Source organism: Amphiura filiformis, chromosome 16 (assembly GCF_039555335.1).
Source record: "Amphiura filiformis chromosome 16, Afil_fr2py, whole genome shotgun sequence".
NCBI lineage: Eukaryota > Metazoa > Echinodermata > Ophiuroidea > Amphilepidida > Amphiuridae > Amphiura > Amphiura filiformis.
This window is the reverse complement of record NC_092643.1, coordinates 33,408,130-33,425,358: the sequence shown is the minus strand read 5'-3', so window position 1 is coordinate 33,425,358 and position 17,229 is coordinate 33,408,130. Positions and strand designations below refer to the sequence as shown.

At 38.1% G+C, this 17,229-nt stretch overlaps 1 protein-coding gene across 1 annotated transcript; it reads right to left on the bottom strand.

Annotated features, from left to right (window-relative positions):
- Positions 1–290: 290 nt before the first annotated feature.
- On the bottom strand, positions 291–17,146 carry LOC140135893 (DNA-directed RNA polymerase II subunit RPB3-like). The gene is made up of 7 exons (XM_072157557.1): positions 16,989–17,146; positions 12,157–12,275; positions 11,030–11,082; positions 8,508–8,636; positions 7,935–7,986; positions 3,067–3,279; positions 291–576 (listed from the first exon to the last, which is right to left on the bottom strand). Exons 1-7 carry the CDS (start codon positions 17,072–17,074, stop codon positions 395–397), a joined length of 834 nt encoding a protein of 277 aa, XP_072013658.1. The 5' UTR covers positions 17,075–17,146; the 3' UTR covers positions 291–394.
- Between the last annotated feature and the right edge of the window lie 83 nt (positions 17,147–17,229).

The following is a 17,229-nucleotide window of genomic DNA, read 5'->3' as shown; positions in this document are numbered from 1 at the left end:
AATACCAGCTAAACACACCGGCCCAGATTTCGTATTAACAACTTTCCACTGTATTTGGTACTGGTTTTTTTACCTCCCTCGATTTCGTAGCGTGTTGATCAGGGTGTGCTTTCAAATGACACAACAACATACTGGCTCAGTGATACATTCATCTAATGTCATTAACTACATGTAGTCCAAAATGCTGCACTGAAGTATTGCTGATGAAGAATTGCAAATCTTGTCTTCACTTTAGCTTGAGCATAAACTTGAAAACAAAGAAACATGGTTTCAATATGCAAAATGTATACAGTTGGCTGCAAGTCCTTATCTATGCATTTTCACCAACATTTTGTTTTTCCCAGAGCATAGTAAAGAAAAGGATAAAATTCCAGTTCACAGAACACAGCTGCATTCAGTTGATAGCCAGTCCTTCACTCTGTGTTTCATGACTGTGCTGTGTCTGCAAGTCACTGAGTTTTTTCTTCAATATCGCCAACCCTGCTAATACTATGTTCTCAGGTTTGAGGGCGCCTATCGACTCCAGATTGTAATAGAATTTCCTGGGGTTGTTACCGGGGTTGTAGGGTGCTTCAACTGCAAGAGAATATGAGAGGAGAGAAAATAATCACAAGGGAAGAAAATCCATGTAATTTGTTTGAATTTTTCTTACAGTGCCCCTGATTGGTTGTTACATGTTGTTATCATTTGAGTAACCAATCAAAATAAGTGTTTTTAAATCTCTTTGCACTTTTAAGCTTAATCCCCTTCAGCCCTACTTGCCAGTCTTACCATATCTCTGATTGGCTCAATACATGATATATGGCCTTTTTAACCAATCAAAATAGTTCTTAGAAGTTAGAGGCCAATAATTTGGATAACTACCAGTTATCTCAATGTTACTGTTGATGCGATGATCATTGAACAGTATACAAATATTGACTGCTATGAGGGGCACAGTTAAAATTATAGGCCCGAGGTGATGTCAAAACCATGACTATGCTCGAGCGAAGCTGAGGGCATAGTCATGGTTTTGACATCACCGAGGGCCTATAATTTTAAACTGTGCCCCGAATATTAAGCAGTCAATATTTGTTTTATATACCGAATAATATAGATTCTTCTCATTTGATTGGTTAAAAGATTTCTTGAGCTGGCAAGGCCTACAGGCTTTTAACTGCATAGGCCTTGATAAAGTGCATGAAGTAAAATGCACAGTGCATGCAAGAGCAAGGGTGCAGAATTTGGACCGATATCTACCGACGCCATTTCATATCGAAAACCCTACCGTTTCTGTACTGCTTAGTCTTCAGGTCATAGTAATTTGTCTAAAAAGTGACATTTGGCAGGTATAAATCCTTGACATGTAACTGATTGTAAACAAAACACTGCACTGACTACGCCATGGCGATCAGAGGTCGTCGTCTGCAAGAGGAGGTCAAATTCATCGCGAACTGTGACCGACCGCTAGTCTCTTTTTGCGTAATCAACGCCGACCGTATAGTGGGTGCGTAATGTATACGAGCGATCTGTGTATTCGGGGTTGCGACTATCCAATTATTTATCGGGCACAGTTGATTCTATGCCCGGGGCACAGTTGCTTATGACGTCATCTTGATAAAAAAAAGGGGGCACAGCTATTTTAATGACTCCACTTTTAACCAATCAGATGAGAGGAATCTATATATGAGGTATATAACAGTTGTTAATTGCTGCTTATCACAATCAGAAAGCAAAGGCAAAACATAATAAACCGAGATGAGGGGCAATATGTAACCATAAAAAACCCCTGTTCTACGGGTCCGACCGACCCAGAATTTGTGTTTTGGAGAATTGTTTTTTAAATTTTGCTAAAATCATGTAAAATCAGCTGGATTTTTTTGCCCAAAATTTATCAATATTGTCTGACCATTTTTAGAAAATATGTTCAGATTTTTTACAGATTTTGGGGAAATTTTATGGTAATTTTAGCCTCCAGAAAAAAAAAGAAAAAAAAAATGCCTGACTGACTGACCTACTTGAAAAGTCTGTCCTAAGAATGGGGAATTTTTGTTGTTGCCTCAAGTCCATAATTTTCAACCTGTTATGGAGTAATTCGTCTGGCAACTTTGTTGCCAAGCAGCGATCTACAACTGCTGTTCAACTATCGTCACATCAACAGTAGCATTGAGAAGGCGATAACATCTTCACATAAGTGTATATAATCTGGACTAGTATATGAAAAAAATATACAGCCCAATACTGTGTTGGCATGAACAAGGACTTCCCTAGCTAATTAAAGTTCTTTGCCAAGACCAAAGGAAAAACCTACGTTTTTCTGCTGACAGTTTCGCCAGAAACCTTCTGGCTTTGTCAAAGCGATTGATGTTGTTATTGATCCATCTGCTTGGAGCGGGAATCCCGGCCGGATGTTATTGTTTTACCGGAAGTACTCCTGTCTCCAACGTTGGTCTTGAGCAGAGGATCAAAGATGTGGCTCAGAAAGAATGTCCCCTCGTCTCTGTTCATGGTGTTGTCTCCTCTCTTGCGAATCCATACTGATTCCATGACCCATCGTGCCCTGCGGTTTTCTTCCCTATCAAGGATTGATGAGCTGTCCCAGTCTATTAAATGGTTATCCCTTGACACGTGATCTGTGATGGCCGATTTGTTAATTGCGGTGAGCGATTCCTTCCTCTTGGATCGTGTGTATTTAAGTTGGCTAGCTTTCTCCGCTTCCCTTTTGTGTTCATTCATGCGGACACCGAACTGTCTTTTTGTCTCACCAATTCGCAAGAGAGGAGACAACACCATGAACAGAGACGAGGGACATTCTTTCTGAGCCACATCTTTGATCCTCTGCTCAAGACCAACGTTTGAGACAGGTGCACTTCCGGTAAAACAATAACATCCGGCCGGGATTACCGCTCCAAGCAGATGGATCAATAACAACATCAATCGCTTTGACAAAGCCAGAAGGTTTCTGGCGAAACTGTCAGCAGAAAAACGTAAGTTTTTCCTTTGGTCTTGGCAAAGAACTTTAATTAGCTGATTAATCAACAGACCTGATGAACCTCTTCAGTCAAGGACTTCCCTATATATACTTACACACTTCTTCTTGCTCAATAAGACCCGAGTATTCACTCTTTGGCCATTCTTCTGGTTTAGGGAACACTGTATGACGGAATGAGTTATCGGGATCATATTCAAACGCTACTGCGGACGTCGGTATCCACTTGGCATGTTCCTTGCCAAAGCCCTTCTTGGCAAAACCGCGGAACTTGAGTTCCTGACCTTTCCGGAGTTTTACTATAAGGATATCTGTAAAAAAAAGAAAATGATCAATGGAACATGAATTATTATATCTTGAACCAAAATCTTGTGGTAATGTTTAAGACTGGTTTAAGTCATACCTGAGTAATCGCACAAACAGAGTGAAGGTTGCTGGTGTACTATCTGATTCGCAAACTTTGAACTTCAGCCTGCCACAAGGCTCTGTAATCGGTCCACAGTCATTCTCATTCTACACTCATCCCATTGCCAACATCATCAGCGGTCATAAGAATGTAAAATACCACTTCTATGCCGACGACATACAACTGTACATTCCATTCAGTCTACGCAATAAATCTGAACTGGACAATGCACTGTGCACTCTCACTAATTGCATCATGGATATCAAACTTTGGATGGACCACAACATGCTTCAATTAAATGAAACGAATACTGAGTTCTTCGTCATATCCAGCCCACGATTCGAAACACTCTATATCAGAGGTGAGGCTGAACATTGGATCTGACATTATTGTTCCATCTTCTACCATAAAGAACCTTGGTGTTGTGTTTGACAAAACGTTATCAATGTCAAACCAGGTCTCATCGATATGCAGTTCAATAAGCTTCCACCTCAGCAACTTATCACATATCGGAATGTTCCTGGACCAAGCTGCCTGTCAAGATGCAATCCGAGCCATTATAACACCTAGGCTTGATTATGCCAACTCACTGCTTTATGGTATTACATCAAAAGACTCAAACAGACTTCAACGTCTACAGAACCGTGCTGCCAAGCTCATCTTCAAGGCAAAAAAGATTACGCTCTGCCCAGGACACCAGGCTTCTCATTGTACCGCATACACACACTGTAACTGGTGATAAAGCTTTCTTTGTAGCAGGACCTTTTCTTTGGAACAAACTCCTTCGCCATATCCGCCACGCTCCAATGCTGGCAACCTTCCGGTCTAATCTAAAGACTCATTTATTTGATATCATGTTTGATCTTGTATGTTGTTTTTCTTCTTTATTTTCTTTTGTAAAGCACTGTGATACATGGTTTTCTTTGTAAGAGCGCTATATAAGTGCCTGCATAGTATAGTATAGTATAGTATAGTATAGTATAGTATAGTATAGTATAGTATAGTATAGTATAGTATACCGTAAAATTCCGTCTACAAGCATATATTCTGTCGGTCGGACATCCGGGCTATCTCTAGTCTCGGGCCCAAACTGCATGTGGCTCACGGTTTGTTGTGAACAACAGAAACCGGCTGTGAAGGAGGCTACATAGCGATGTTGCTGGAGTGATATTCAATTTCGGAAAAAACGACACTCGACCATGGAATTTAATTCAGTATATAAACGGTAAATCAAGTAAGTTTCTTTCACTCTGAAGACTTAGAAACGGTTGTTTGATTCCACTGACTATTTGCGATTGAAATTTACATTACACCAATGACAGAAATCATCAACAAAAATCGAATCAGGGACTTGTTTTCACTCGAACATCATCAACCGGAAGTGACGTGACACGGACCGACAGAATATGCCTCTAAACGAGGTTTTTTTGACACAAGAGACAAGAGGCAGACACTCTCAACAAAAACGTTATTTGGAGTTTGAACAACTATATTACTGATAAAGGTGGCTGTACAAACATGTATATTTGTAAGACCAATCTATTGCAATGTTTTTGAGAAGGGTATTGGCCTTTCATATCTTTCGTTAAAAAAAACCCCTCGTTTAGAGGCATATATGCTTCTAGACGGAATTCTACGGTAGTATAGTATAGTATAGATTCAAGGTTCCATAAGCAAGACGTTAAGATTAAGTGTTGCATATATTCCAGCTCTTTGGACTTTGTAAATCTGAAACCCAGGAGATAAGAGATGATCCGACTCAAGTGTCTTGTCTGTTGCTCGTAGACGGGGAAAATTGAATTTTCTATTGGTAGATGATGGATTTCGACACGACGATAGCCGACATACTAAATTTACAGCTTTGCTATACATTGAGTTAACTGGGTGTGGCATTGAGCTGCATTGCGTAGCATAGGCCTACAGGCTAGTAAATGATGTCTACTGACGATCAACAATCAACATCTACTGGGCAAAAACCACATGCTAGCGCTGTTTTGACTGCAAAGGATATATCAGTGATAATTAACGAAGCGGTAGGTGATGTACAAGGATACATCGATAAGAAGTTAGAAGAACAGGAGGAAAGTGAAAAGGCGATCGAGAGTGCCACGGAGCAGACCTGTAAGGAAAGCTGCTCAGCTACAGTTTAAGTGTAGAGGAAATCGTTTGCAGTTTGAGTTCAATTCCGAATTATTGGATCACCTTGTTAAACTGCAGAGTTATATATCAGAAGGAAAAGAGATGGTGGCTTTAGACGCCATGCAGAAGGCGGTAGCTGACAAAAAGAAAAGGAACAAACTACACGGAAAGCAGGCGGAACAAACTAATCCGCCTGGCCGATAAATCGGATGACGGCTGGAGAGTGATAGACGAATACGTAGAGGAAGAGCAAGCTTCCGATAGCGATAATGAAAAGAGAATCAGAAGTGCCCAAGCCAGAGTAGCATCAAAGCTTCAGAGGCAAGGTACTGGAAAACAAAGATCAGGTAAGGTGTTCCAGTCCAAGAGACGGGCATTTGATTCTAATATTAATGGTGCTTCTGATAGCAATGACACGGGGAACGCAGAGGCTATAAGCCCGTCGCCGAAGATCCGTCCTCCTCTAAGAGAATCAGAAGTGCCCAAGCCAGAGCGGCGTCAAAGCGCAAGAGGCAAGGTACTGGATAACAAAGATCAGGTAAGGCGTTCCAGGCTAAGAGATGGGCATTTGATTCTAATATTAATGGTGAAGAAGGCTTTAGCTGACATAAAGAAAAGGAACATACACGGAAAACAAGAGAAACAAAATAATTCGCCTGGAGAGTGATAGACGAATACATAGAGGAAGAGCTACATATAGCTTCCAATAGCGATGATGAAAAGAGAATCAGAAGTGCCCAAGCCAGAGCAAGATCAGGTAAGGCGTTCCAGTCTAAGAGATGGGCATTTGATTCTAATATTAATGGTGCTTCTGATAGCAATGACACGGGGAACGCTGAGGCTATGAGCCCGTCGCTGAAGATCCGTCCTCCCCTAAGTATAACTCTATATCCTGAATTGCTAAAAACCCTATGCTCCCCTAAGTGTGTCACTAAATGATCTGGCGCCTGAATACATCAAATGTCTCCTTCAACCAGGGTTGCCAAACCCGCGATTTGGTAGCCCAATTGGGCGACTTTTGAAGATTTTGCCCGCGACTTTTGACAATTTCCTGTCCCATAGAAACCAATGGTTAAGAAAAAATTTGGGCGACTTTTCAACATTGGCTCCCGCGATTTCCGATAGTTTCATGCCCCATAGAAACCAATGGTAAAGAGAAAAATTGGGCGACTTTTCGATTATTTGACCCGCGATTCGGGCTGAAATCTTTTGGCAACCCTGCCTTCAACCATAAACCCTCCACGTATGCTCCGCTCCAGCGACAAATCACTTCTCTGCGAACTCCGTTCAAAACATTCTTGGGGGGAACAGGGCTTTTTCAATTGCTTCACCACGTGTCTGGAATACTCTACCAACCCACGTCAAATTAAGTACATCTTTAGCACAGTTTAAAAGTTATTTAAAAACTCATTTAATGAAAGAAGCATTTTCTTGATGTGCATCACCATATTATTTGTTCACCTATTGATTGTTGTTTATGAGTAGATTAAGTTGTATTGTAAGTTAATTTTCATTTTGTAGTGCAAGAAAATCTCTGTATCGCGCCTTGAGCGCCAATTAATTAGGTGGAGATGTGCGCAATATAAATTCACATTATTATTATTATTATTACGGGTGTATTAACATGTGTTTGTTGCAGGACAGAAAGTGCAATGGGAAATAATTTATTTCCGGTTGAACCTGTGAATTAGGAAATAATATTGCATCTCTGGATTACTTCATGTTGTGCTGAGCAGATTTTGCAATATGCGAGTCATGTATCGTGCTAATTTTGTGTGCTTGAGTAAAATTCACAATTCTACAACCGTATGTACAATGCGTTGAGTGTATGCGAGCAGGAGGGCAGAAGTGATAAACAATCACACTGATTGACAATCATAACAAGATGACATGGAAAAACAGTGGCATGATTGACAGGAATTATATAAATAAACATGATTTTTTACCAGGTTCGCCGTCACAAATAATAAAGGAGACAAGTGAAAAAGTGATCCGCCAAGGAATCGAACCCAGGACCTCATGTTTACGAGACCTGTGCCCTAACCACTCGGCCAGGGAGCCATCCGCCCTGTGAGGAAATATAACATGATGGTTGACCCAATGCATAGAGGATGAGACTTTGCCTATTCTACACACTAAATGATCACCATCGCACACCTGGAACTCCAGTTCAAATCCACACACCCCCTATGAAAGACTTGACCTTAATCTCCCACTAGTCGAGGATAGAGACCATTGACGACCCAGGGTATTACACATGCACAGAAGTCATTGTAGCGTGTCTCTGTGTATTCCAGGAGTCATTGCGAGTTAATGACCGTGCAATTAGTGCGCGGTCAATTTCTTTTAATTGAATCACATGCTTCGTGTATATACATGGGGTTATGAATCATCCATAACTTGCCCATTGTCCATACTTACCATCTGTTTCTCCATATTCACTGGATTCATCTTCTCTGTTTCTTGACGTCACCTGCAATAATTACAAGTTTCTGAACATTACACATTTTATCTATGTAGGAAGGAGGACACATAGTACATGCATGGCTCAAAACAACCGCAATTCACACAAATTTAACAACTTGGGTTTTAAATTCCCCTGTAATGAGAGAAAAGCGCCCAATACTGGATATTTGGGTGGATTGACCCAAATTTAGAACACAAATCACCCAATTGGGCGTAAAAGCACTTGACTTAAAAACTTCTGGTAGTTAATAAGACGTTACGGACCGATCAATAAATGGTCACAAAACCCTTTGTAATTAAAATCGGAGCTTCAGAGACTCAAAATCTTTATAAATTGGCTAAATTGAAAGACAGATACATCAAACTACTGCCGCGACCTGACTTTTGCAAATTATCCCAATTTTAGGCAAGTAGCTGCACATTTTTCTGAGTAGCGGCAAGTGATCGCCAAGTAGCGCAATTGTGCGCCTACGGTGCGGCGTTGGCATCACTGATCATACACATACATGTTGGCACCAAGCTACTTACCGGTACTACCCTTGGATTACTAGTCATTAGATCTCTTGATGTTACATGTCTGGTTTGGTCATCAGTACACTTCACATCTAATGTAAATTCCACTGAACACTCTGGACAAAACTCATCACATGTGCAGTCCTACATGTAATTGAGACAAAAAATAGTTAAGTTGTTAATAATAGTTAAGTTTTCAGTGAACGGCTCCTTTCAGAGCCACCAAACCTTTAAATTTAGCAGATAGGTGAGGTCTGCTTGTTTTCTGTTGACAAGGGGCAGTCTTCAGTAAACGGCTCTTTTAGGGCCACCAAACCTTTAAATTTAGCAGATAGTCGAGATCTGCTTGTTCTCTGTTGACAAGGGGCAGTCTTCAGTGAACGGCTCTTTTCAGAGCCATCAGTAGGCAAGGGGCGGTCTACATGTTTCATTCTTAGGTACTTTGTCCTGAAGAAGTCAGAGCTACTCCTGACGAAAGCTTGACAGTTCTGAACTTGTCGGACGGCGAACCCGCTAAAAAACCCACAAATTGTTATGAATTACCGTCGTAAAAGCCTATCCCCCAATAAGTTTTTAATACTTATCATGATGCTTAATGGGGGCTGATCCAATTGAGAGTTTCATAGAGATGCCACTAGGTTTTTGTCAAAATAATGGAACTAAGCGTGGTGTCTGAGTACTGGTTCTCAGCGGGGAGCACCCTGGTGGGGGGGGGGGCAGGGGAGCAAATCCCCCTGAAGCTTAAGCATTTTCAAGAATGGAGACCAATTTCAAGAATGGACACCAGTTCAAACCACATTTTCCACATAAAAAATGTTGATTTCTTTAACAAAATTAATCCGTTTTTGTACATTGATAGTTAGGCATTTTACATATTGGAAGAATGTTTTTTTAAAACATTTTTGGGGGCAAAAACACAAAAACTATTACAGTTCCAAAGAGAAGTGGACACAAAATTTGAAAAATGGACAACATATTTTCCATAATCCCATGTGTAGCAAACCTAATGCTAACATGCATTTACCACACCCAGATAAAATTACCAATGATAAAATTATCAGCTATAAAATTATTAGCGATAAAATTATCAGTGATAATATTATCAGAGATAAAATCAGTGATAAAATTATCAGTGATAAATTATCAGTGATAAAATTATCAGGGTTAAAATTATCAGTGATAAAACTATCATTGATGAAATCATCACTGATAAAATTATCAGTGATGAAATCATCAGGGATAAAATGATCAGTATTGAAATTATCAGCGATAAAATTATCAGCGATAAAATTATCAGTGATAAAATTGAATACCTGAGTGGAAGAAGGGCCCAACTCCAATTTTTTACAAAAATGAGTTAGACCCACAATTTTATTGCCAGCAGACTGTTCTTCCTTGTGTGTGAAAGATGAGCCAAAAATCCACTCTCTAAATAGTCTTCCACATACACTTAATCATCGAGTTGGGCCCTTCTTCCACAAATATTGGGTTAAAGAGGAATTTTGTTCATCCATGAAATCTGCTTTTCACTACAATAATTTTTTTCCTAACATATTACATGCTTCTACTTGCGCAATTAATGGATAATTACCAAATTTATGTAGCTATTTATAACACATCTGCTTACGGAACTGGCACTTGCAGAATATTAGTGGAAGAAGGGCCCAACTCCATCTCGTATTAACACCTGTACCATTGCCATGGAAACATTATACATAATTTTGAATGTATGTAATATTGTATGTTCCTGTATTAAAGGTCCCCTGAAGATGAAAACATTCTGTCTATAAAACTTTTCCAAATATTAAGTTTTTTCTTAATATCTCAAAATCAGTTTTGATGGAGTTGGGCCCTTCTTCCACTCAGGTATTCAATCATCAGGGATAAAATTATCAGGGATAAAATTATCAGCGATAAAATTATTAGCGATAAAATCACCAGCAACAAAATTATCAGCGATAAAATCATCAGCGACAAAATTATCAGCGATAAAATCATCAGCGATAAAATTATCAGCGATAAAATTATCAGTGGTAAAATCATTAGTGATAAAATTATCAGTGATAAAATCATTAGTGATAAAATTACCAGTGATAAAATTATCAGTGATAAAATCATCAGCGATAAAATTATCAGCGATAAAATTATCAGCGATAAAATCATCAGCGATAAAATTATCAGCGATAAAATTATCAGTGATAAAATCATCAGCGATAAAATCATCAGCGATAAAATTATCAGGGATAAAATTATCAGTGATAAAACTACAATGTATCAGTGATGAAATCATGAATGATAAAATTATCAGTGATAAAATTATAAAATCATCAGCGATAAAATTATCAGCGATAAAATTATCAGTGATAAAATCATCAGCGATAAAATCATCAGCGATAAAATTATCAGCGATAAAATTATCAGTGGTAAAATCATTAGTGATAAAATTATCAGTGATAAAATCATTAGTGATAAAATTACCAGTGATAAAATTATCAGTGATAAAATCATCCACTCAAGCCAACAAGATGTGTACTTACTCTGTTGTAATTCATTTTTTCAACCATCTCATCACTCGTTAGTGGAATCAAACCTGTTTGTAGACAAAGGAATAATCAATTCAATTATATATCTTAAATTGATTGTGGTATAAAAGCTTCTTACAAGTTTTAACACTAATGCTCTGAAGCAAGGATTTATGCAGCCAGCCATGTAAGGAGCACCTAAATTTTTAAATACACACCCAGTTTTTGCCCACATGGTCTATACTTTGTACAGAAATCTTTAATTTACACAACCAGGTTTTTGATTTACACTGAAATTACACACCCATTGACCCAACCTTCAAACCCTACCTATCACAAAGCATTATAATTTTGAATAGATTCTGCGAAAAAGTGGCTCTTGTGTAGATTTTTTTGCCTCTGACAATTATTTATAACGAAATTTTATGAAATTTGGGGGCAATTGCCCTTCTGGGGTAGAATTTTGCTTCACCTCGCTAGACCCCATTTGGATTCTGGCAATCAGCATTTTATGAGAACAATCAGAGAATTAGATTCTCCCCCATCTACTTACCGTGTAGGCTCAAAAAATATATGAGAATGTTGGAGAATCTCTACCAAATCTTTTTGTATTATAACTAAAAAGTTAAAGGAACTTGAACTGTTAAGTTAAAGCCATTAATGTACAATTTTCGTCAATTTTTTATTTTGTTGTTCTTCACTAACGCTTGACTTACCGACCATAATTATTTGAAAGGAAAGTCCGCCCAAAGAACAGTGTTCTCTTGTCGACATATGGCTTTAATATAATGTAAATCATGATATTTTCACAGCATTACAATTTTGCATTTGTGGATAGAATCCCTGATTCTGCAACATGAAATTTTTGTCAATTTGAACATTTCCTAAAAGGCCTATAAGAAAAAAAAACCCACATTTTTGTGCATGAAACTTTCCTGAATCAACACTTGCAAAATCCCAAAATTTGTGGATAGAATCCCTGTTTTTGTGACATGAAATTTTCGTCAATTTAGCACATTTCCTTAAACTGCCTAGAAAGAAAAAATATTTGCATGCATGAAACCTTCATGAATCAACTGCACTTGCAAAATCGCGACATTTTCATGTACACAAACATTTCATACTTTACAGTAAGTACTCACCAACCCGATGTGAAATAAATTCATCATGAAGCACAGATGAATTGGTTTCAATCTGGATCCAATCTATAGCAATTGTTGGCACTTCTGCTTGGAACACTCGTCTGATACTATTGGCCACACTGTAGAATAAAGAAATATTGGTAGTAAAAGGTATGAAAAATCAGATTTTTTTGGTCATGTTGTGTGCAAGGAATATCTTTTTACAAGGTTTTATTATTATTGGTTGTGTATCAAGTTGGGTTATGTGCCGGTCGGGATTTGTGTTTATTTGTTGTCTTATTTTTTAATTGTAGCACTTCGGGTTGGTAAACTGTTCTTTATTTCTTTTTGGAAATCTAGCTGAATTTTTCATTTTCAGAAAGATTTCCTGTGAAATTATCATGTGCGCATGCTACTACTCGTTTACTCAAGAACTCTAGCTTCGAATTTACATACGATAGTTACGCATTCAATGCTCGAGTACGTTCCTTTCAATCGGACAGCGTTGACATTTTTTGCAACGGATGTTATTTACAATGTATTCTGTATGTTAAGCAGTTACTCGTCTTTTTTGCTAGCGCATTTGGCAATGGCAATGAATATTCCTATATTCCCCCGATTTTCCCCCTCACAAGTTGACAGCTTTCGTCATGTTGTGTTCTTCATTCAATTAAATTTCGGATTAGTCCACTAGAAACCAGTGATGACCTACAAGCTACATATACAATAAATTTAGTAACATTAGGCCCTTCGCACTTGATTATTAGTTTCCTATTTACCGCCCGCGTCCAAAATTGAAAATCTCAAAATAATTAATTATTTTATTTTTATTTCTAATTTTCTCCTTTAGAATAACTTTCAACTACTTCTACAAAGTTTGCCATTTTCTGACTTTAATAATATCAACAATAATGATGAATGAACAAAGAGTACAACTCCACCTTCACTTATTTATAAAATCAAATATTGTTGCGAAATAATTAAATGCCCGCTCTAGTCAAAACGAGTCAATAGTTGCTTAAATAGTTCAAACTAAATAAAAGATAATTAATTATTAATAATTAAAAGTCACCTTGTCCCTTTTTCAAAATCTTTTTAAACAGGAAACTAATAATCAAGTGCGAAGGGCCTTATTGTCCGGTCATTGACAATACATGCCGTTCCCGACAATTGACATTATTGAATTTGAAAAGTTTTGAAATCTACAGACACAAAGCTTTAATTTGATACTAAATTTATTTTGCCAAGTAGGACAGGGACGCCAGAAATAGCATGGCGATTTTGTTAAAGATAGGCCGAGCGACTCAGGCTAAGCATACCATTTACACGATATGCGATACCAGAGTTTCTATTCTACACGTTTTTACGATTTGCGCATGCTCAGTACCCCATATGAGGTTGCCATTACAAGAAAAAATCGATTTGTCAGGTAAAACCCAGGTTTTGTTTTCAATACACTACACTGTAACTGGAAATTCAATACACTAATCAGCGGCGATTGCTGTTTGCTGTGGATATATTTTACTGCATTTTCACCATAACGATTTTAAATCGCACATCAAAATTGTGATATATTCAACTGTTTGAGAATTATAATCCCACGTAATATAGCCCATCAGCTCAGATCCATCCATGTGCTGTATAGAATATTAAATCACAAGTCTATAATACAAATACAATGCACATATCGAGACACTATGCAACTTTCTGTATCTGCGTCAATAATAGAATATTGATTCAAATTGAATTGAATACATCTCTACATTTTGAGTTTCTACTTCGCCACTGACACATAGACTGAGCACTGCCCTCGGTCGTCAACCATCTGGATTGACGACTGAGAAAACTACGTGGGAAAAAAAGTGACGGATTTTGCAACACGATTCCTGTGGCATAGAGCATGCGCAGTTGTGTCCAAATTGAACTTTTGACCGAGTTTGTTGTTTTTAGAAGTTCAGAGCGCGATCTTGTCACAGCGGCGAGGTACAGCGACGCGGTACACGGGCGCCGCTAGTCAGTCGCGCTACAGCGCACACAACCAACATCGCATTGAATAGTTTTCAGAAGTCAGTCATGATATGGATTGTCACTATACCTGGTCCCATGTACCCATACCTAGTGTATGGGTACATGGTATAACCAGGCATTCAAACAGGCACGGAGAGAGCTGTCAAAGAGTGTATATTTCAAAACATGATAACTGCACCAGTTATAAAAATTCACACAAACCCATCATTTTCAAAATACACTGAAACCCTGTAAATCCATTTTTGAAAAATATGATCCGTAATGTTTACTTACGGTCGTGCGCCATGAATTGGGGGCCAAATGCGTTACATACTAAAAAATTGAACAATTTGCATGTTTTTGTACTTAGACTGATCTAATTCATAAACTGTTCATCAAAACCCTATAAAATTATATATCACTGTAAAGCTTAGGGTACCAGGAATACACATGTACAAACAATTGGTCAATATACAGGGTGCCACAAATGTCATATAGGGTGGAAAAGTTAAATTTTGGTTCAAAAAGTATACAATTTTGTTCCTCTCTTATTTACTAGCAAAAATTCCTGTTCTGCTGAAACCTTTTTAGATGTGCTAATAACATTGTAGGCTTCCAAAAAAAGCAAACTTGTAATGATGAGTTATGTTCCCCAACTGAGATACAGGGTGTTCAAAAGTCGTACATAATTTTTATGATTTTTATTACATAATCAATCAAAACCTTTTTTCCTTTATGACCTACACAAAAACCAATGGCATATTTGAATTCCTCATCAAATTTCCATCCAAAAATGTAAACTTTTACAGCAGTAGGGTAACTCCTTCAAGAAATATGACCTTTGGAACATTTCGAGCATAAATGAATACTTAACACAGTAACGTATAGGAAAAGTCTCGAACCCATGACACAGAATGCAGCACACTTGCAACAAATTAACTTAGCTTGGAGTAAAACTGGTCACATTTCAAACTAGACATAAATACCAAAACAATCCATCTCAATACCTTACTGCGTTATAAAGTTACAGTAAAAAATATATTTGTGAGGCGCGAAAAATCAACATTCCCTATACTTTAACACATGCCTCAACCGTCGGATCCTCAACCGTAGGATCCTCCACCCCTGACTTCACATCGTTTGAACTGCAATATCTCAAGAAGTAAATAAAGTGTGATGTTCTTTCTTTCCATAATTTGAGCTAGATAAATAAGCAACAAAATGAGACCAAAACTAGTTCAGTACCCCTCTCCACTATTCAGATCTAGGACAAAACGTCCTGAATAAAATGAAAAAATGTAACGCCTCCACCTTTTCCAATACCCCAATTCATGACGCACGACCTTACTTTTGTTCAGCAAAAACCCATTTCCAGTAGGTCAAATTCTGTAATTGTACATGTCTCCATGTTTACATTTTGTGGACTAAAAATAAATAAATACCTGTTTCCAAATATTCCACCCAAAGTGTTAAGTGCCAGACACATGTGTTGGGGCAAATAATACTAGAAGTCATGAAGTATACTCTTTTGACCACACACAGCTGTACATAATAGATTAAGCTATTCTTTAATCCATCATAATGTGGTGGATTTTAAGCATGAGTGGCAACTGTTTCTCATGCCAAGGTTAAATTGATGACATGTCTTGACCTAATTGGCCAATTTACCAAACATATCATAACAAGATATACTTTTTAAACCAAGCCTGAATGTGCTCCTATCTGTAAACCATGCTGTATACACATGCCTGTAACAGCAGAGATGAGGTTACATGCTATGTGTAAAGGGCTACATGCTGGAGATAGCACATTCTAATGGTGGGAATTTTGATCACAAGAATTTATGTGGTGGAATAAACACATTAAAACACAGTTTTTGGCAACAAATTTCAACCAAATTGATATTTTAAGTGGACTATAATGCAGTAGGACTTTAAATAATCAAGTTTGGCCACAGAAGACATTGGTGAGTAAGTCATTTGTTGTGAAAAAAACCAGCTGTACATTGAAAGTATGCTTTCCTAGTTTGTATGTGGATTGTAAGTATGTACCATGTTCTGCGTATAGATTGTCACTACGAAGCATACACAGTACATGCGAAGTGTAGACGGCTGATTGGAATTAGTCTGACACACACTGACTGACGTGACTGAGGCGATAGCGATCGATTTCATGCCAATCAGATTGGACTCCATTTCTTGCGTTCGGTGAAATACCAATCGCCCATCGGCGCTCACCAACGTTAACGGAGTACATGCATGTTAAGTTGCAGGGAAATAATATTTATAATACAGGGACAGGGTGTCGACACTGTGCCCGGGTCTTGCATTAAACATGTTAAACCTTCCAGATCACAGCATCGATGATGTCAAAGTCACGGTCATTGAATCTCTTGGTCGCCAATCCAAATTAAGACGCCAGCGCCAGCAGCGCGAGAAATTCTGTTCTGGATCAACAAGCTTCATTCCCTTCAACCCGAAGGCCTTAATCTTATTGAATAGGTTTTTTCACCCCCCCCCCCCACTTTTTCACGCACACGTTTTTAAGGTGCGCCTCCACACACTGCGACGCATCCGTTTTTAAGTCGCGATTTTTTCATGCTTGTTTTTTTACGTGTTACGCATTAATTTTCTTGCTTATTTTTAGATTGTTTTCTTGTGTCATTTTATAAATAAAGCCTGAAGAAGGTACGCTTAGTACCGAAAATTTGCTGCTGTTGTACACCTGTTTCCCGTCTTCGTTCGTTTTATTTTACATGTTAAACCTGTCACAGTTTCCGAATTTTGAAGTCGATATGAGCAGTGCCTGTTTATGATAACAGTTTTTACTACTTCAAAAGTGTTTACCTCAAATCAGTGTCTTCAATTATAAATTTGACGTTTTCCTCGGTAAGTTCCGATATGAGAATCTGAGGCTGATTTGCGTACGGCATTTTTATAGTGTATTTTTCATGTGAAAAACACAAAATCGTCGAATCCCGTCCAAAATGCGTTTGATCTCTGACCTTTTCAGACTCGTTCAATTATATTACATCATTTGATTTTATAGTACAGTATAAAAATAATAAAAACTCTTGTTTGTAGAACA

Bases quoted from the DNA above. Each gene is read 5' to 3' on its own strand.
- LOC140135893 (XM_072157557.1), bottom strand. From the start codon at position 17,074: ATGCCGTACGCAAATCAGCCTCAGATTCTCATATCGGAACTTACCGAG. The intron at 12,276-16,988 runs GTAAACACTTTT...TTTATTCTACAG, and splicing joins ATTGAAGACACTGATTTGAG to TGTGGCCAATAGTATCAGAC. The intron at 3,280-7,934 runs GTAAGTATGGAC...TTTTTTTTACAG, and splicing joins TGAATATGGAGAAACAGATG to ATATCCTTATAGTAAAACTC.